This window comes from Calidris pugnax, unplaced genomic scaffold (assembly GCF_001431845.1).
Source record: "Calidris pugnax isolate Ruff unplaced genomic scaffold, ASM143184v1 scaffold118, whole genome shotgun sequence".
Lineage (NCBI taxonomy): Eukaryota > Metazoa > Chordata > Aves > Charadriiformes > Scolopacidae > Calidris > Calidris pugnax.
In genome coordinates this window covers 5,527,023-5,545,945 of record NW_015090855.1, presented here as the reverse complement: position 1 = coordinate 5,545,945, position 18,923 = coordinate 5,527,023, and the positions used below count along the sequence as shown (strand labels likewise).

General features: G+C 49.9%; 1 protein-coding gene across 1 annotated transcript; it reads left to right on the top strand.

Annotated features, from left to right (window-relative positions):
* The first annotated feature begins 72 nt into the window (after positions 1-72).
* TTI1 (TELO2 interacting protein 1) lies at positions 73-14,241 on the top strand. Its single transcript, XM_014943873.1, has 7 exons — positions 73-2,599; positions 3,092-3,280; positions 4,092-4,240; positions 5,069-5,209; positions 6,711-6,915; positions 7,661-7,748; positions 13,820-14,241. The coding sequence occupies exons 1-7, from the start codon at positions 301-303 to the stop codon at positions 14,052-14,054; spliced, it is 3,306 nt and encodes a 1,101-aa protein (XP_014799359.1). The 5' UTR covers positions 73-300; the 3' UTR covers positions 14,055-14,241.
* The last annotated feature ends 4,682 nt before the right edge of the window (positions 14,242-18,923 follow it).

The window sequence follows — 18,923 nt, the reverse complement described above, 5'->3', positions numbered from 1 at the left end:
CATGCGCAGCCCGCCAAGGTGCCGCCGGGGGGACGCACGCGCGTTACAGGGCGGCCGAGACTTTTCTCACACCGCTCCCCCCTCCCGGCCGCCTTTCGCCGGGCTCTTTGTCGCGCTGCCGGTGCTGCTCCCCCTCTCGTCACTTCCGGCACGTGGCCGCCCCGCTACGGGAGCAGGTAGGCGCCCCGGCCCTCAGGGGCCGCCCCGGGCCCGGCCCCGAAAGGGAGCCTGCGGGGCCGCCGCCGCCCGGCCTAGCTCTGTGCCCGCCCCCGGTGGCCCTTCAACCGCCGCTGCCCCAGCATGGCCGTCTTTGACACCCCCCAGGAGGCCTTCGGGGCCCTGCGCCCCGTCTGCGTCCAGCTGACGAAGGTGCAGACCCTGGAGAACGTGGCTCTCCTGCAGGCCCACCTGGCATCTGTCAGCGCCTCGGCCCTGCAGGAGCTGCAGGAGTACGTCCTCTTCCCCCTGCGCTTCGCCCTCAAGGTGCCGGGCCCCAAGCAGGAGCGGCTGGTGCAGAGCGTGGTGCAGTGCATCGCCTCCGTCCTCGCGGCGACGTGCGTGAAGAAGCAGGAGCTCCTGCAGGAGCTTTTTTCTGAGCTCTGTACGTGCCTCTCTCCCCCTTCTGGCTCAAGCAAACCCGCCTCCCAGTCAGAGGAGTTAAAGCTGGCCGTAATCCAGGCACTCCACACCCTGATGCATTCAGCTTACGGGGATATTATCTTGTCTCTGTATCAACCTTCCACCCTTCCTCTCTTAGGATTTGCTGTATCTTTGCTTCTGGGGCTAGCAGAGAAAGAAAAAGCAAAGCAAATTAAGATCTCTGCTTTGAAGTGCTTACAGGTCCTAGTTCTGCAGTGTGACTGCCAGGAGCATCAACACCTAGACGAAGACGAGGCACTGCGATGTGGGGATTTGTTTGCTTCTTTTCTGCCTGGGATTTCCATTACGCTGTCTCGGGTTATTACTGGAGACATCAAACAAGGTCACAAGCCCACTGTCTCTGCCATCAGACTCTTTTATCTGATTGTTGGCTCGGTAATGGCTGATGCGCAGTTAGCCAGAATCCCAAAGAACAAAGAAAAGCTGCCGGTGGCACAAAGCAGAATATCAGAACTAATGGTCCATAGAGGACCTGACTGGACTAAAAGTACTGCTGAAAAAATCTCTCTCCTCCTGCATAAAATGGTTGAATTTTCTTCAGTTCATCCCCACTGGAAAGTGAGACTAGAGCTGGTAGAACTGGTCAACCACCTACTGAGGAACTGCAGTCGGTCACTGGTGGACTCGTTCAGTCATCTTTTAAAGGCCTTGGTTGGGCTGGTGAATGATGAAAACAGCGAAGTCCAAAGCAGGTGTAACGAGGTTCTGCAAGGCATTGCAGAGCAGGGGATCGTAGCACAGAACAGGGCTCTTGCTGATGTCCTCTCTGAGAACCTCCATTCCCTTTCCACAGCTCTTCCTCGCCTGATGAACTCTCAGGATGACATGGGCAAGGTTGCCACTTTGAGCTTGTTGCTTGGCTATTTGAAGCTACTGGGCCCCAAGATTAACACTGTCCTCAACTCCGTATCCCACCTCCACCGTCTGTCCAAAGCGCTGATACAAGTTCTGGAGCTGGACTTGACAGACGTGAAGATAGTGGAAGAGAGACGCTGGGACTGTGAGAGCGCCTACGGACCTTCGGGCTCCTTGCAGCATGGTGTGCAAGCAGGCAGATGTCAGAAGAAATACTTCCGCTTCTTCACGGAGGAGAGGGTTTTCCAGCTCCTTCAGCAAATTTGTCGTGTTCTTGGCTACTACGGGAACCTCTATTTGCTTGTGGACCATTTCATGGGGCTGTACAGCGAGTCGGGCATGTACCGAAAGCAGGCAGCCATGGTCCTCAATGAGCTGATTGTGGGAGCTGCGGGAGTGGGAGTGGATGTCCTTCAGGAAAGGGAAGTTTCGCTGAACATGGATGATCTCAAAGGGTCCATAACGTCCATTCTGGATGAGTACACAGACCAGGCCAACTGGTATTTGATCACTAGCATTGATTCAGAAGAAATCAGCCACGAGCAGTCTGTGCAACACTCGGGACTTCTTGCCCGTCCAGGAGGCGGGTGCAGCAACGTTCTCCTTCCATCCCTCGAACCACACGTAACGACCCGCACCATGAACAGCAACATCTGGCAGATCTGCATCCAGCTGGAAGGTGTCGGCTGCTTCGCTGCTGTCCTCAGGAAGGAGTTCCGGTTGCTTCTGCTGTCAGCTCTCTACCCTGTGTTGGAGAAGGCTGGTGACAAGACTCTGCTCATCAGCGAGACGGCACTGGGGACGCTGGTAGACATATGCGAGGCCTGCAGTTATGACTCTGTGCAGCGTTTGATTAATGAGAATTCTGACTATCTGGTGAATGGGATTTCCCTGAACTTGCGCCACCTGGCACATCAGCCTCATGCTTCCCAGGTCCTGGACACTATGCTGAGGCATTCAGATGCCAGCTTGCTGCCACTGGTAGAAGACGTTATCCAAGATGTCCTGTCTGCGTTAGATCTGTCTTACAATAACCAGGCTTTCACTTTCCTCAGGGTCCTCCACTCAGTAATGACAGCTTTAGGTATCTAAATGATGTTTACTTTGCATAATTCAGTCTTACTGTAACTAAGGGTACTTGTCTTTTACCTTCCAACTTGCCATGGGAGATTTCAAGTAGCTGAGGTACCACAGCATGATGGCAACTTTGCTTTGCTTGGTGGGCCAGCCCTCAAGCAAAGCTCACCAATAGCTTCTCCGCTCCACAACCAGTTTCTCTTGGCTGGGCCTGCAGATTTGCAGGAACATGGCCTTTAGTGGTTGAGAAAGGAGGGATTTACTGCTCCCATAAGTGTTTTGTAGAAGCACATGGAGTGTTTTCCTGTTTACATTGGGGTTTTAACATTCCCATACCATCAGGGAGGTCACAGTGATGTGACAGCAGGTGCCCAATTCTGTAGTTCAGTCCCATGGGAGTTGAGAGTCACGTTCATCTCTCAAGGAGTCTGTGGTACCTTGCTGATTTGCAGGAGGGGGATCGTGATTCCTTAGTGACATACCAGTTCCTTTTTTGCAGTCCAGTGGTTTGGATCATCCTGTGGTGAGGAACACCAGCAAAGGCAGACTGCCGAGCGGCAGAGCAGGACTTTGTCCCAGGGGCAGCAGGTGTTGACAAGCCAAGAAGTGGAACGATTCTTTCTTGACTATGTCAGACAGAAGCAGATCGCAGAGGGCAATCTTCCTGACACGGAGGATGAGGAGACAGGTCAGTACTGAGTGTGACTGGAGAAGAGTATGTTTAGCTTGGAGAAAGACAGTGATCTCTGAGGTTTCTGTCAGATGGGGGATTTGGGACCAGGCTGAAAGCCGGGCACACTCCTGGCAGTCTCAGGTCTGCTTTGGCTTGACCTTAGCTCATCTAAGCGGCTGCTGGGTGTTCTTGCTTTGTTCTGTGCACAGCAGTGGGAGGAAGGGGAGTGAAATGCCTGCAGATCAAGGCTTGTCTAGCTCTAAGACAGAAGCGCACTATGATTTTTTTTTCTTACCTCATAACAGACCATTTGGTTTCAAGATTCAAAGTTTCTTCTTTCCAGGTTCCTACTGCGTTTTCCTCACCCTCCCTTGGGAGTCTCTGTACCATTTTCTCCTGGCTAATGATGCCACTACTCCCTTCTCACTTGGCCTTGACAGGCCCTGCAGATATTCATATAGGGAACTTTTTAGTCTTTACTGGGCTATGCTGCAATTCTGACCTTTAAATACTTCATCTTTAAATACCCAGGCTTTTCATTTTTAATAAAAATCAATGGGAAATAAGTCCATGGTGAGGAGAGACTGCAAATGTCAGACCAACTGCATTGTCCAGTAAAGAAAGCAAACCTTCCCTAGTCCCACACTCTTAACTGAATCTGACGTTTAACTCGCAGAACTCAAGCGGAGACTTGACTATATCTAAACGTGTTAAAAAATGCCAAAGGCCTCACTTGGGGATTTGCAGAGTAGTTGTGAGTGGGTATTGTGATCTCCCAGAACTTCCAAGTCATTTTCAGGGCTTCAGTAGTGGTTTTGTCTTCTAGATGAGGTTCCCCCCCTTGCTGAGCCAGAGCCAAACAACTCTGACACAGAAGGAGAAACTCCACTGCCGAGCCATGCCCAGCTGGCCAAAGATGTGATGGAGAGGTGCATCCACTTGATGTCTGACAGGAACCTCCGAGTGAGGCTGAAGGTCAGTAAACGGTGGCTTTGAGGGGACAGGTGGTGCCCATGGAGGGGGCTGGTAGTTCATCAGCATGTGCACGATGTATGGTGGGCTTCCTGCCGGAATGAGGTTGGTGCTGCCATGTGTTATACTGAGGACAGATGTTCCACGTCTGGCAAGAGAAACGGAGGCAGTTTTCTAGGACTGGTCTGGTTTAGGAATGGCAACAAGGCTGAACAGAATGTTAAGGGTGGCATCATATCACACACCTTCCATTGGTGCTCGTGACAGTCAAATCTTGTGCCTCAGCCTGTGGTGGAGGAAGCAGAAGCATCTTTCTTCCATCTGGGCCTCCCATCCCCCTTTCTCAGACTGTACTGCACAGACTGATGAACATTTCTGAAGTTGCTGGGGTGATGATAAGCAGGGCTAAAAGCCTAGAGTTTTTTTTTTTAATTATGAAAATCCTTTGAAGGTGGCCTCTTTTTAACTGCAAAGCGAGACAGAAAATGCAGCAGTGAGGCATAACCCAGATTCTTACCTCAGAGGCCCCAGCCCTACCAGGTGATCCTGCTGCCACAGGAGCAGGAGGGTCCTAGTGCACAGCTCAGCCTGCAGCATCGGGCCAGGAATCACGCCCTGCTTTTAGCCCAGCACAAATTATGTCACTGTGCTACTTCTCCCTTTCCGAACAATGTACTCTCTTCTGTTGCCCTGGTTCATGCTGAGGTAGAACCGGACCCTTTCATATTAAAAATCTTCTTTTCCTGGCTCCCCGTTGTGACACTGGGGATCCACCAAAATGTCTGGTGCTGCAGCAGCACTCAAAGTGTGTTACGTACCCCTCCTTCCCAGGTCCTGGACGTGCTGGAGCTCTGTGTAACTGTGCTGCATCCTCACGGAAACCATCTGCTTCCCATGGCTCATCGTGTCTGGCCAGCTCTTGTCACCCGGCTGATTAGTGATGACCCTCTGGCAGTGCTCAGAGCCTTCAAGGTACAGCAGCAGATCTCTGCCAACAGTCTTCAAGCTGGTGCTTAAAAGGCAAGCGGCTCAGGCATTGCTGTGGCCCATGAGGGAAGCACTGAGCTTGTGGAGTGATTTTTAAGTACTGTTTGGAACACAGGGTCGCCACCCTGCAGTGGGTGGGCTTGTACGACTCCCACTGCAGTTAGCCCACAGATAAAACCTTGACACTGTTCCTGGGGGAAACAGCAATATCTTTGGTTATTGCAGGGAAGAGGAAAATAGTTCTTTTGCAGCCTGAGCAGCTGTCAGAGGCACCTTATAGTGCAACTTGCCTTTGCTAGAGCCACAGTCTCAGCACGCCCTTTGGAAGTCTTAGAAGGGATTGTTTTGTGATTGAGGCACTGGCCGGGGAAGGGAGAGGTTAAACAAAGACTTAGCCTCATAACAACACTATTAAAGAGCTCTTCACCATGTCAACTGGCTGCATTCTCCTCCTGACTCACAAGCTGGACAATAAAGCACGTTTCCAGAGGTTTCCAGCCCCAGGATTTCACAGGGCTTCCTCTGCTGGGCAGAATGAGATTCATTTTAGAATCCTTTAGTGTGAATAAAAGGAGAGTTTTGATTCCCCAAATTCAAGAAGCCGTACCCTAGAATTTCAGAGCAGCCATACCTCCCATTTGCCTGCCCTAAAAGAAAGGAGAGATCGCTACACAAAAACTAATTAACTCGTGTAAACTTCAAGGGATCATTACAATTAGTACTGAGATTGGAGAGATCGCTACACAAAAACTAATTAACTCTTGTAAAGTTCAAGGGATCATTACAATTAGCACTGAGTTTGGGTTTTTTTATAAGAAATCCTCCAGGAGCATCTTCCTTCCTAAATCTCTGGACAGGAGGTGGGGTATCAGTGTAAGCCAAATACAATATAAGCAGCATCTCGGTCCTGCACACCAAGACCATGAACTTAGCAAAATTCGAAGAGAGAACCATGTTCTTGCCATATAGGTTGGCCCCATGGATCCCCACTTCATTTTTACAAGTATTTAAGGCCATTCTCTAGGTCAGCGTGGTTTTTATCCTGAGCACACACCGACAGCATTGGGTGCCCTATGGTATAGCCAGGTGGCCTTTCTGTTCTCTGGTTTGCTTGTAAAGATGGACTATTTCTGCCACAAAGGTGGTTTATATTTTACCAGCATGTTCCATCAGAAGCTCCTCCAGCAATTCTGAATAAGATTTCACGAGCTACTCTTACCTTTACTGTGCTAATGAGAGAAGGGCAGTCCCAGGAGGTGAGACACATGAAACTGGAAAACAGGGTACAGGTCACTCGGCTTCCCCACCGAGTATTCACCTTCTGCTCACTGTGGGACACTGGCAGGTGTGGTCTCACGGCTCTCAACTGCAAAAAAAATTATCAAGGGAGAATGAGTGCCTCATCCCCCAAGCTGGTGAGGGTTGCTGAGCTCCTCCCGGACCTGTATGTGCACTTACCCTCCAGTAACTGAGGTTTCTCCACTAGGTGCTGTGTACCCTGGCTCAAAAGTGCGGGGACTTTCTGAGGCAGAGATTCTCCAAGGATGTCCTGCCTAAGCTGACCAGTTCCCTCCTCAGCCAAGCCCCAGCCAGTGCCAGAGCCGGGCCTGTCTACAACCACACGCTTGCCTTCAAGTTGCAGCTGGCTGTGCTGCAGGGACTGGGCTCTCTCTGCGAGAAGCTGGACATGGGTGAGTTCCAGGGAAAGTACCAGTTGTATGAGATCTCTGCAGGACTTACCTCTTCTCCTTTCATCTCAGCTGGCCAGGCATGCGCTTGCTTCTCATCCTTCTGTGTCCCATGGGATTGATTTCCTGATCTTCTCCAGCTTCATCCCATTCAGGTCCTGCTGGACCTTAATCTGTCTTCTTTGAGAGCTCTGTAAAGAGGAGCTGGTCACTCTTTACTCCCCAAGAGAAAGATGGGAGAAAAGATTCCCAGCACCTTGCAGAACCTGACTGCTCATCTCACTTGTGCATGAGAAGCAAATATAAAAGTGGAGTGCCTGGGCTGCTGCAGCTAGGCCTGTTGGGCCATGCTTTGTTCTTAATTAACTGAAAAACTGGCACCCAGATGAGACTTGTGGCTAAGTTTGCTGGTTCCATTTTGGGGCATCTCTCTGGGTGACCCTTTAAAGGCAGCACATCACATTCTTCTACTGAATGAAACTCTCTGAAATTCTCCTAGGTTACATTTCTGGAGCTGACTTTGATGAGGGAGAAGGTTTGCTGGCCTGTTGCTCTTTTCCTCTCTCAATGCCCTTGATTGCTTTCCTGCCTTTGCAGCAAGATGCTTAAGAGGCGAGGTCAGAAGAGCTCTGGGTCAGCCAGTTCAAAGGCTCAGAAGCCACTTGCTGCCAATTTAGAGCTGATTCTGTTAGGCAGCAGCCGCTGAGTAGGTTACCTCCTATCCTTCTTTTCTGTTCCATTTCTGCAGGCGAGAGTGACCTGAATAAAGTGGCAGATGCCTGCTTGATTTATCTCAGTGCCAAGCAACCCATGAAATTGCAAGAAGCTGCCCAGAGGTAAGTAATGTCTCTTAAATACAGGTATATCAGGTGTACAGGTAATGCAGGACAGAGGGAGCACGGTACCCTCTTTCCTTTTGCACCTTTCCCATCCCTCCCTGTGGCACATTTGAGTCCTGTACAACAGGATCTCTCATGGAAGTTCACCCCTTTCTCTGGTGAATTATCAATTTCTACCCAAAACGTGCTGGAGAGGTTTGCTTGCCCACAAGTTCCAGTTGACATTCAGTTTACCTCACAATGCATTTAGGGACAGAGGGGAAAGATGTGCTACTTCCTTTTTTCTAACCACCTCCAAAGCCCAATACTCTTGGCCACTCATGGCATAAAACTGTAGAGGCGAAAACAGCTATGTGAGAGGATATGCCAGGCATTCCCATGTATTTTATCACTTAATACCTTCTGCAGGCTGGGGGATTTACTTCTGTTATCCTTCCATTTTCCCTGGGCCCCTGTGATCACGTCAGCCCAGGCTCTGCCAGGTGGACTGGAGTTTTGTTTGGGAAGCTGTCAGGCTTGGCACCAGTCTTGCTCCGAGAAGGCTGGGAGAGGTTAAAAGAGCACAAACAGTTTAGGTGAACACGCATCAGCTCTATGAAGTGTTGACAGACATACTTTGCTGCTTGGTGTTCAAAATCCTGCTCAGCATGTTCCTGCTGTCAGGATAAGAAATCACTATTGTCATATGTTGTCACCTGGAAACAAGGCCAGAGATTTCAGCAGACAAAACGTGTCCAGTTACAGAGCAGGGGAAGAGAATAAGAAAGCGGTGCATCTCTGCTGAAGGGCAGGGGTAAAAGCCCCCCTCCTCTTCTTTCTATGTGGCCAAGACTGCCCTCCCCTGAGGGGAGAGGACGCAGTGGGTGAGCGGATTTCAGAGGGTTGGTTGTTGAAAAGGGAAGAGCTGCCAGTTCCTTTTCACCTCAGCTCAGGCTTCCCAGGGGTCGCAGGGTGTGGAAGGGCTTTTGTGTGGCTGGGCAGCAGTTTAGAGGGAAAGTGCTCTCAGGAGCTGTAGCCATACCTTTGTTTGTATTCCTGCGCTGGTGAAAGTAGGTTTATTTTTACCTTAGTGGCTTTTATTGCATCACAGCAGGCTTCAGCAGCATTTGTTCTGCGAAGGGGTTCTTCGCTGTAGGCTTGCATACCCTTAATACAATAAAGCGTTTGTCTGTGTAAGCAATGCTGGAACAGAAAGCAGAACACCAGGATTTATCTAGATATTTGGAATCTTAAGCTTTTAAATCATTAACAAAGCAGTCTGAAAAGCTGTGCAATTTCCCCCACAGCAGGGGTGGGGGGGAAATACTGAATTAGCCCTAAGATGTGATAGGGTCATTAGAAGCTGTATTGTGAAGCAAGCTCGCTGTTACTGGAGAAAAGGGGCAGCAAAGTTTCAAGGCAAATAACGTTTTTCTCCTGTATATTATTTTTATTCTATTTTAAGGGGAAAATGGCACATGGTGCACTGCTCCGCCCATGCCTTTGATGCACTGTACATTACATGTTACACTGAACAAAGCAAGGTCTTCTGTTAACAGCTATCTCAAGTGTAGCTCTGTTGGCTGACACATGTGCATTGAGGCATGGATCATATCTGGCCTGTTATTAACTGTCCACGTGGCAGTACTTGTAGGTTTTTTTGGTGGTTTTTGGTTTTTTTTAAGTTTAGTCCCATCTGTTCCCTGGTCTTGGAGCATGGATGGATCAGAGTTAAAGACAGCTCAGTCACTTCTAACTACAGTACACCCGATCAGAGGTTTCACCTTAGAAAAGTCAAAATTAGTTTACACCATAACAATAAGCTCCAGCGACAGGATAAGAATCATTTCTCAGCCATGTTTCAATTTCCTTTCTCCACCTGCGTAACCACCAGATTCCTCTAAGCTCTGGTCCTTTTCCTTGCTCTTTGTGTGCCTGAAAGCAATCCTGCAAACTGACACAGATTGTCACATGTAAGGCCCTTTCCATCTGGGCAAGAGCAACGTTTTCAGCCAGCTACATGAAAAATTCTGCATTTTAAATGCTTCTAAAAACAGCCAGACCAGAACTAATCTTAGCCACAGCATGAGCACCAACATACGTCACATAACTCAGCTTTATCACTGCAGAAATCATACAAGGTAAAAAGATGTTTGGAATCGGCTTGCCATATTGATTTATACTAACTGGCCTTTGCTCAGCTTTTTGGATTCTTACTCAACTCATGAGTTGTGACCTGCCAAGAGCAAGGTCAGGTCTTACAAAGTCAGTCACAGCTCCAATAACTCCTTGCCCTGAGTGAAGACTCTGTAGGTATGCAAAGGCCTAAGCAGGAAATTTTGGCCAAGGTGCTGGAGCCACAAAAAAAAAAAAAAATAAAAAAAATAAAGGGGAGTTTTGGCTGTCTTCCAGGGATGTTAGCATGCCCTAAGGAGGCTGCTTAATCCCATTTGTAGGACCCGATAGTTTTATTAGATGAACCAGTGGGAATAAGTGAATTTTGTAACTGCAGCTTCTTGCAGCACTCAACAGGCAAAAATAGGCGCTGGGAAAAAAAGAATGCCAGCACGCCTGAGGAAGAGAAAATGGGACAATAGGCTTTTTTATAAGATGCCTGGAGTATTCCAGGAGAGGAATATTATCTAAAGCTTGGGGGGAAAAAAAAAGAAATACTGAAGAGGAGTTTGGGGAGGCTGGGGAACACAAGATACAGCTTTGCCTTCATTGAAAGTAAATCAGTGCAACTGTGGGTAAAGTGACCAGAAACACGTGAGCAGCCAAGGGTGGTGGTGTGGGGCCAAGCACTGGGGACAAGGTAGGGGGGAAGAGGGTGTAAACTGAAAGTCACAATACATAAGCCTGAACTTCTCAACAATGTATTAAGTTGGATCATCCCTGACAAGCTTTTTGCCTTGGGGGAAAAACAAACCCAAAAACCAACAAACAACTTCAAAGGAAAATAGGTTAAGAAATTGTCATTGGCTTATGTCAACACTTCACAAATAGATCTGCATTTTTTTAGCTTGAAGTGACTGTTCTGAAATTTACCAGTTAATTCCTAACAAATGTTTAGAGCCTGTGAAGTTTACCATTTGACCTTTTGGTCAACACTCTGGATAGGAATGGTGTTGGGTTTTTTTTCCAGGATACAGAAATAATTTCCCCAGTTCTTACTGAAGTCTGTGGCAAACTGTGTCTAGTTAAACATTTGGCAGAGATGCAAAAGCCAGAAAGAGTTGTCCTTTTGCCATCCTGCTCGCTGTGCCATGGCTTTGCTTAGAGCTTGGGAAAAGACAAGGCAACAGAATAGCCAAACTCTGCTCTGTGCTGGTAGAATAAGTTGTTTAGCACAACTGAAACAAATACGAGCTCTTTTTTTGACATTTTTAGATACCCAAGTTGATTACACAGTGTACTTCTTTTGTTTGATTGTGTATTTTATTGGATACTTATTGACAGCTGTCATTCACAAGCTGGGCTGAAGTACTCTAAAACAGCCACCTTTACAAGGCAAAATTCAATAAAATGATATTTAAGTTTAAAAAAAAAAAAAGGAACAACAGAAAACAAACCTGGATTAACCCCAGGATTCTTTGCCATGGAAACAGGTTGCTTAGAAACTACCCCAGAGTTTGAAAATGTACAAGTCAAGTTGTTCTTTACGCTGCACAGCACTTGGGGTTATCGGGAGATAATCACACACCTTGGGCCATTATGGGGACAAGAGGCAGCAGCGTTCTCCAGGGACCAGCTAATCTCCTGAGGGTTGCTCTGGAGAGAGCAGCTGATTGGGAAGGGGTTGGAGAGCAGATTGTCTCTGCTGTGAACGTAAGAGGTCAAGTTGTGTGTCTGCTGGAGAGGCAGAAGCTGGATGAACAGTATTCCTTCTCCCCATGTTTACTTCCCAGTGATTCATCTTTCCTGCCCGGTCCTATCGCCCCAGCCATAAGGAGCAAGGATTATTTCTATGCAGCAGTCCTTGGTAAGCTGGTGGAAACCACTGGGACCTGCTGGTTGCTGGCAGGCAGACAGCTTCACACTCACACTGTCACAGCCAAGAGAGCTCCAGGAGAGCGAGGAGAGCACTGACAGCCTGCAGGGCTGGGAAAACTGGTGCAGGGATGTGAGCTGGTACAAGCTCCGTGCTTGCTGGGGCAGGGCCTGGCACTGGGGTTGGGTCAGCCCTCCCTTTTCCAGCCCACAGAGCTGCAGTGACAAAGCCAGGGGAGCAGAGAGCCCCATGAGCTCACCTGCCTCTGGTTGTCCCCCAGGAAGAAGGCACGTTGCTGATGCAAGTTGTTGCCAAGCGCAGATATCACTTTGGAGCACGTTCACTCTGGAGCAGACAGATAGGCACTGTGGGCACCTTCAGGAGGGGACACTGCCAGCAGCTTGCAGTGACGAGGTCTTCCCTTGTTGCTGTCAGAGACCTGCACCGAGAGACAAGCAAGTGGTTAACAGCAGACAGGCAAAAGCAACAACTTTGGCTGCTCACGGTGTAACAACTCGTACAGCCACAAGATCACTGTGAAGAGGTGAGGGAGCTTTCTAGTGCCTCCATCTCATTTCTGAGCTTTATGAGGTCACCCATGGCACTGCGCTGCCTTTCAGAGGAGAGCTTCTGAAGGGGGTTTCTGCCTGCTCTGCATAGGAAGCAAGCTCTTCAGGGAGGAGTTTTGACAGCAATCAGGTCTGGATTTTGTGTGGCTTTTGTAGCTGGTGATCTTTGATTTTAGAGAGGGGTGTTTGTCCTGTGCCTCTTGGGGGAACAGAGGCAGACCTACTCTGATTTCTTCACCTCACCCAGCTGTTATTCTCCTCATGGTCCTATGATTTCAGTAAAACTAGAGACCTGAAGATGTGTGACTGGGCATTTGCTGAGGGCTTGGAAAGCTGACCTCTAAGTTTGGTGTGTGCTGGGCACCTTTGGTGTTCCATGTCTCTGTAGGAGCACAGAGCACTCTGTGCCATGCAGGAGAAGGACTTGCAGTGCTGTCAGGGCAGCCTAAAAATTCTAGTTTAATTTTGTACATGGTACAGCCAGAAAACTTAACACCAGTTCATCTCAATGCATCTTCTGTGCATTAAACCCTGACGCAGATCTAGCCAAGCCCAAAGGTTACCGACAATGAGAACTGGCAGGAAAAAATGTGTAAATGTAGGTCATGCAAATCAGCCGTTTGCTCTTTTGCTCCTCGGAGCTTCCTGCTCTCCAGCAGGACCATCCCCAGCATCTTTGTTACTGCAGCTCAGGGCTGGAGTTAAAAAATGGGAAGTGCAGGCTCAAAAGTCCCCCGACTTACCTGGGGCATTGAAATTCAAAGTGAAAACCATCAACACAGCAGTAAGGCATTAGAGGAAGTTGTCATTCCTCTGTCCCTCCATTCTATTATTAATTGAAGGTGGGGTTTTTTTAAAAAAGAATACATAAAATATCCTGCTTTGTGAAAGGTGCTGTGCAAAAGGGAGAAAATTTGAAGGGAGCTAATAAGGATTTAGCATGAGAGGAGACTCACATAAGCAAAGAGTAGAGCGTTCAACTCTGCTTGTGGTCCAGCCTGGACAGCTTCCAGAAATACCCTGGGTGTTCCCACCACCACTGAGAAGGGACAGGAGTCCAAGATGGGTTAACCCCCTCACTCCCCAAAAAACAGAGAGGGTGGTGAACAATATATACAACTTCTAAGAGCTCTGCAGGAGCGATTGTCCAAAATAGGCCAGGTGTAAGTAGCACATGCAATACTCTGTGCTCACCGCTGGTCTAGCGGTCTAGAAAGGCTTTCACCAGCAGCAGCTCATGATGCTGAGACCAAAGCCTGGGTCAGTTATTCACCAACTGCTTGTCTGATGTCAGTAACTTACTGTGTATCATAATAACTGTTCTTCTTCCACTTGCTGGTGATGTGAAACCACTGAGCTGTCTTCTCTTGGGCTCAGGAGCCACTTTAATGGCTCTCTCTAATGAGCCTCTGAGTCTGATCAACTGGTTGCAGACAACATCAAAGCTCTCTGTTAATGACCCTCTTGGGTGCCAATCAAAAGGCCTTCTCCTTACTCTTCTTTCCTTTCTTCCCCACTGTTTCCCAAAGTGTTTTCCTCCACTTAATGCTCGTGGACCCTGACAGCACCTGGCTCCTCCTGAACGAGGTCTGCTGCCCTCACCAATACGAGCCCCCCCACGCCAGCCTGCGGCCCGTGAAGCTCAGTGGGATGGGGAGGCAGCGGAATGAGTTCACCGACAACGTGCTGCTCCTGCTGGAGAGGCTGCAGCAGCAGGAGAGCCTGACACCAAAGGCTGGCACCCAAGAGCCATCTCCTCCCTGACAGACCTACCAGCAGCTCGGGAGCAGAATGAGGAACCACCAGGATAGTGCTCACCTGGGAAAATCCCATTGTTTAAGCCCCAAATTGTTCTGGGGGCAAAGGAAAGGTAGCCCACCTTGGGGCTCTGGCTTCTCCACAGGGAGAAGTTTTATTTATTTTTCTAAAAAAAAAAAAAAACCAAAAAAACCCAAACAAACAAAAAAAAAAACCAAAAAAAACCCACACAAAAAACAACCCAAAAAAAAAAAACAAAAACAAAAAAACACACCACAAAAAAACCAAAACAGTGTTTGAGGATGAGGTGGGTACAGTGCCCCATTCCTCCTGACTTGTGCTTCTCTGCACATGGTGCTGGAGAGAAGTCCCATGGGCACAGCACATCTATTTCAAGTTTTTCAGTACAAAGAGAGGGTCATTTTCCAGAAATTACTTCCCAATACTTGATCATTGGGTAGTGCCCCTTCAACACACCCCTCCCCACCACCCTCCCCAGCCCTCCGATCCCCTCACAACTGTGATATTCCCTCCTGTTCTCAGCTGGACAGCAATTGCCAGCTCAAAACAAAAGCTTTTTTTCTGGCCTTAACCCTTTCCAGGGAGAGAATCCTGTTTGGGGTGCACTGGAAATCTTGTTTTGAAAATCAGTTATCAGAAACAGTGAAAATGCATGTCCAGTAAATTCCTCACCAGTATTACTGGCAAGAACACCATGTCCTCTTAGAAGGATCAGGGCTGTTCCTTGTAGGTTGCAGTTTGCTGAGAGAGGCTGCTGGGACCAGTCAAATGCGTGGTGCTCCCGGACTCTGACCGCTGAGAACAAGACTTGCTTTAGAAAAAGCAGCCAGCCCTGATTTACAGCTTGTGAGTGATTTAAGACTCCTCCTCGTTCCCAGATTGCCTGTCATTCTCACAGGCCGTTTCTTAAAACTCTCAGATTTTTGACAGCCACCCCAAGGAGAACCAGATGAAGTATCTACCTGTGCCCCGGTACAGCCCCCAGGTGGGTATGTACGTGGTCAGACGATGCAGGAGGTGACACTGGGTGTGAGCATGGTGGTACCACGGCAGTGCCACGCTTGGCTTGAGCAGGAACAGCACGACATGGTGAGGATGACGAGGAATATTTTTCCTAGAACTTTTTTTTTTTTTTTTTTTTTTTTTTTTTTTTTTTTTTTTTTTTTTTTAAAAAAAAAAAAAAAAAAAAAAAAAAAAACAAAAACAAAAAAACACACCACAAAAAAACCAAAACAGTGTTTGAGGATGAGGTGGGTACAGTGCCCCATTCCTCCTGACTTGTGCTTCTCTGCACATGGTGCTGGAGAGAAGTCCCATGGGCACAGCACATCTATTTCAAGTTTTTCAGTACAAAGAGAGGGTCATTTTCCAGAAATTACTTCCCAATACTTGATCATTGGGTAGTGCCCCTTCAACGCACCCCTCCCCACCACCCTCCCCAGCCCTCCGATCCCCTCACAACTGTGATATTCACTCCTGTTCTCAGCTGGACAGCAATTGCCAGCTCAAAAAAAGCGCTTTTTTTCTGGCCTTAACCCTTTCCAGGGAGAGAATCCTGTTTGGGGTGCACTGGAAATCTTGTTTTGAAAATCAGTTATCAGAAACAGTGAAAATGCATGTCCAGTAAATTCCTCACCAGTATTACTGGCAAGAACACCATGTCCTCTTAGAAGGATCAGGGCTGTTCCTTGTAGGTTGCAGTTTGCTGAGAGAGGCTGCTGGGACCAGTCAAATGCGTGGTGCTCCCGGACTCTGACCGCTGAGAACAAGACTTGCTTTAGAAAAAGCAGCCAGCCCTGATTTACAGCTTGTGAGTGATTTAAGACTCCTCCTCGTTCCCAGATTGCCTGTCATTCTCACAGGCCGTTTCTTAAAACTCTCAGATTTTTGACAGCCACCCCAAGGAGAACCAGATGAAGTATCTACCTGTGCCCCGGTACAGCCCCCAGGTGGGTATGTACGTGGTCAGACGATGCAGGAGGTGACACTGGGTGTGAGCATGGTGGTACCACGGCAGTGCCACGCTTGGCTTGAGCAGGAACAGCACGACATGGTGAGGATGACGAGGCTTTGGGGTCTTGCTGCCCCTGCCAAAGGGCCTCCCCTCCAGCACACGGCGTGGGAGCTGCTGGGTGGATTCCAGCTCTGAGTCCTCCAGGCTGCATCCCCAGAGACACTCTGCAGGTGCTGCTTTACTTGGCTGCTCCCAGACCAGCCAAATCCAGGATTCATCAGCTTTGCCCAGAGAGACTCTTGGCAGCAAGTTGCCTCCTGACGCTTGGGAAAGTTTGATGCTAGCAAGACTAAGGGGTCTTGACTGTAAATTTGGAAGCAAACACAGAAATGCAAAAACCAAAGCAATAAACTTGATTGTTACGTGGAACAGGCTTTGTGTATGGCAGTTGGGGATCCTGGGTGAGTGTCCAAAACGCATCTCAGCTGTTGGGGTCAGGGGGACTGCTGCTGATGCCAGCACCCCCTCGGCTGGGAGTACCTCCCCTTCCCTCCCTGGGATTGCTCAGGCTTTACTCCCGGTTGCTCCTCCAGGAAAAACACAATTCAGTGCCTTTTTGCCAGGTAGGACAGGGCTGCAGCTCAGCTTTTACCCTCTTAGGCTTTTTAAAATATATATTCAGTGCTTAACACTGGGTTGGATTTTGTACAGAGGAGCCCTTCAGAGCTGCTCTGACAGGGGGAGACGGGAGAGGCGGAAAGGTGAAATATTACCTTTGGTCTCTGAAGCACCCTTGGGGTTGGTGCAGAATTTTCTGGATTGTTGTAGCACTTGATAAAACTCATCCATCAGGGGCAGGAGCCGCATCCAGCCCGTCTCTGCCGTGCCTTCAGCGCTGGCTGGAGCTCACGTGTGAGACATCAGCAGCACGGTGATGGTGCTCCTGCCCAAACCATCTGTTCTGCTCTCCCCACCCACCGCCTCTCCCCGCACCCACCAGCACGGGGCTGTCACAGGCTCCTCACGGGGTGCACCTCTTGTCGGGGAGGTACAAGCAAAACATTGCCACGGGGAACCTGTGCCATCTTCCTGCAGCTCGGTACCAGCCCCCAAACCAGCCTGGCCAGAAGCCGGGCATCACCGGGCACGGGCTGCAGACACACAAGGGATTTGTCTGCACGTGCTCTGATCTGTCCAAATTGGTCACCTCTGGGAAACAGGAGAAGCCCAGCCTTGCTGGATCCACCTCCGCCCAGATAAGGCAAGCTTAAAAGAAAAACCAATAACCTCTGTTCTAGCTTTCTCTCTTTTTTTTTTTTTTTAGAATAAAGTTATACATGTTTCTGAAAGGAAAAGCACAAAACCAGACAGCATCTGCAGTATCCACCTCTCCATCTACTGCAGCATCCACCACAGCGAAACACCTCCCCAGCACCAGCCCTGGGAACCCTCCCCAGGTTCCAGCAGCGTCCCAAGGACCCTGTGGACCACAGCAGTGGTGTCCCTGAGGCCACCAGCCTGCCTGCACCCACCTCAATGCACACCACCCCACAGGAGGACAGGCACGAGGCTCAAGGGCAGCACTGGCACATCCAAGTCCTTGCCCCCATCCCTGCCAACCCCCACACAACCCCTGGGGTCGTGTCCACGTTTAGCCCCTGTTCCCAGGGGCTTAACAGCCACGGTGGGGACTGTGCAGCCACGGCTCCTACAGGCAGGGCTGGGAGCAAAGCCATCTCCAGCAGGTGTAACATCTCAGGGCCACAGATCCCCATCATCCCCACAGCCTGCCAGGACGTGCCCCATGGTCAGAGGTCTCATTGCACCACACCAGAGCCCACACCAGCCCCACAACTCCCTCCCAAACACGGGCTAAGCAAGGGAGGCAGTGGCTGCTGCTTCTCAGCAGGACGGTACAGACAGCAGGAGGGCTGTGACAACAGGAGAGGAATTAGAAAAGTTCTCTTAATTACCATCATCCCCATGTAATGAAGCTGCGGAGGGGGGGAGAGAGCAACTGGGATCAGCTGCATCCATCGGGAAAGGGGCCTTGGGCTGCCACTCCAGCATGGGCTTCCTGGTGACCCCGTATCTCAGCCTTCTGGTTTTGGGGCTGATGGAGCCCCCACTGCTGAGCCAGGCGGTGGCACCAGCTGGGCATGAAGCTGGGCTCCTGGAGGGATGCTGAGAGGCCTCAGGGGCTGCTGTGGCACATTGTGCCAAGACAGCAGGTCACTGCCCTGGCAGTAGCAGGGACCAGAGTGCTTAGGTCCTCATGACAGCCCTCAGGGACAGGGCAGGACCCACTGTGCTGCCCCTTCCCAGCACAGGAGCTGCTGCTCTTCACTGGTGCATGCCCCAAAGCCCAGGAACCGGCCACATGCCCCCAGCCAGGACTCTGGCACAACCATCTGCACAGCGGCACCTCCTGAGTCCCAGCACCGGTTTCTCCCTGTGCTCTCTCCAGGTTTCTTGGCTCTCCCAGAGATTTTCCCCACGGCCACCATCCCTGGGCAGCAGGGAGAGGCTGGGCCTGTCACACAGCTGCCTGTCACGGCTCTTCTCAGCTTCGTTATCACCCCTGCTTTATTACAGGCAAGAGTAAATTGCTTTTGTCTGAAGCAGGATAATGGCCAGAAGAGTGACTGCGTGGAAATGGCATTTTCATGAGGCTGGTTCCTCCCCAGCAGTGACTTGCATATTAAGCTCAGCCCATTTGCAAGTGAGCCCAGGGGGGTTCTCAGCTGCCCTGCCCTCACCCTGCTCCCCAGACCCACAACCAAGCAGCCCCCAACCTGCTGGGGTCCGGGAGGAGCTGGGGGCAGCACCCCAGGGTGCAGGAGGGGTGCCCAGCTCCAGCCCATCAAGCACCCTCACTGTCCTGGAGGGGATCTGGCACC

Excerpts from the sequence above, each read along its gene's own strand:
- TTI1 (XM_014943873.1), top strand. The coding sequence starts at position 301 with ATGGCCGTCTTTGACACCCCCCAGGAGGCCTTCGGGGCCCTGCGCCCC. Across the intron at positions 5,210-6,710 it reads CAGTGCTCAGAGCCTTCAAG|GTGCTGTGTACCCTGGCTCA; the intron begins GTACAGCAGCAG and ends TTTCTCCACTAG. Across the intron at positions 6,916-7,660 it reads CTGCGAGAAGCTGGACATGG|GCGAGAGTGACCTGAATAAA; the intron begins GTGAGTTCCAGG and ends CCATTTCTGCAG.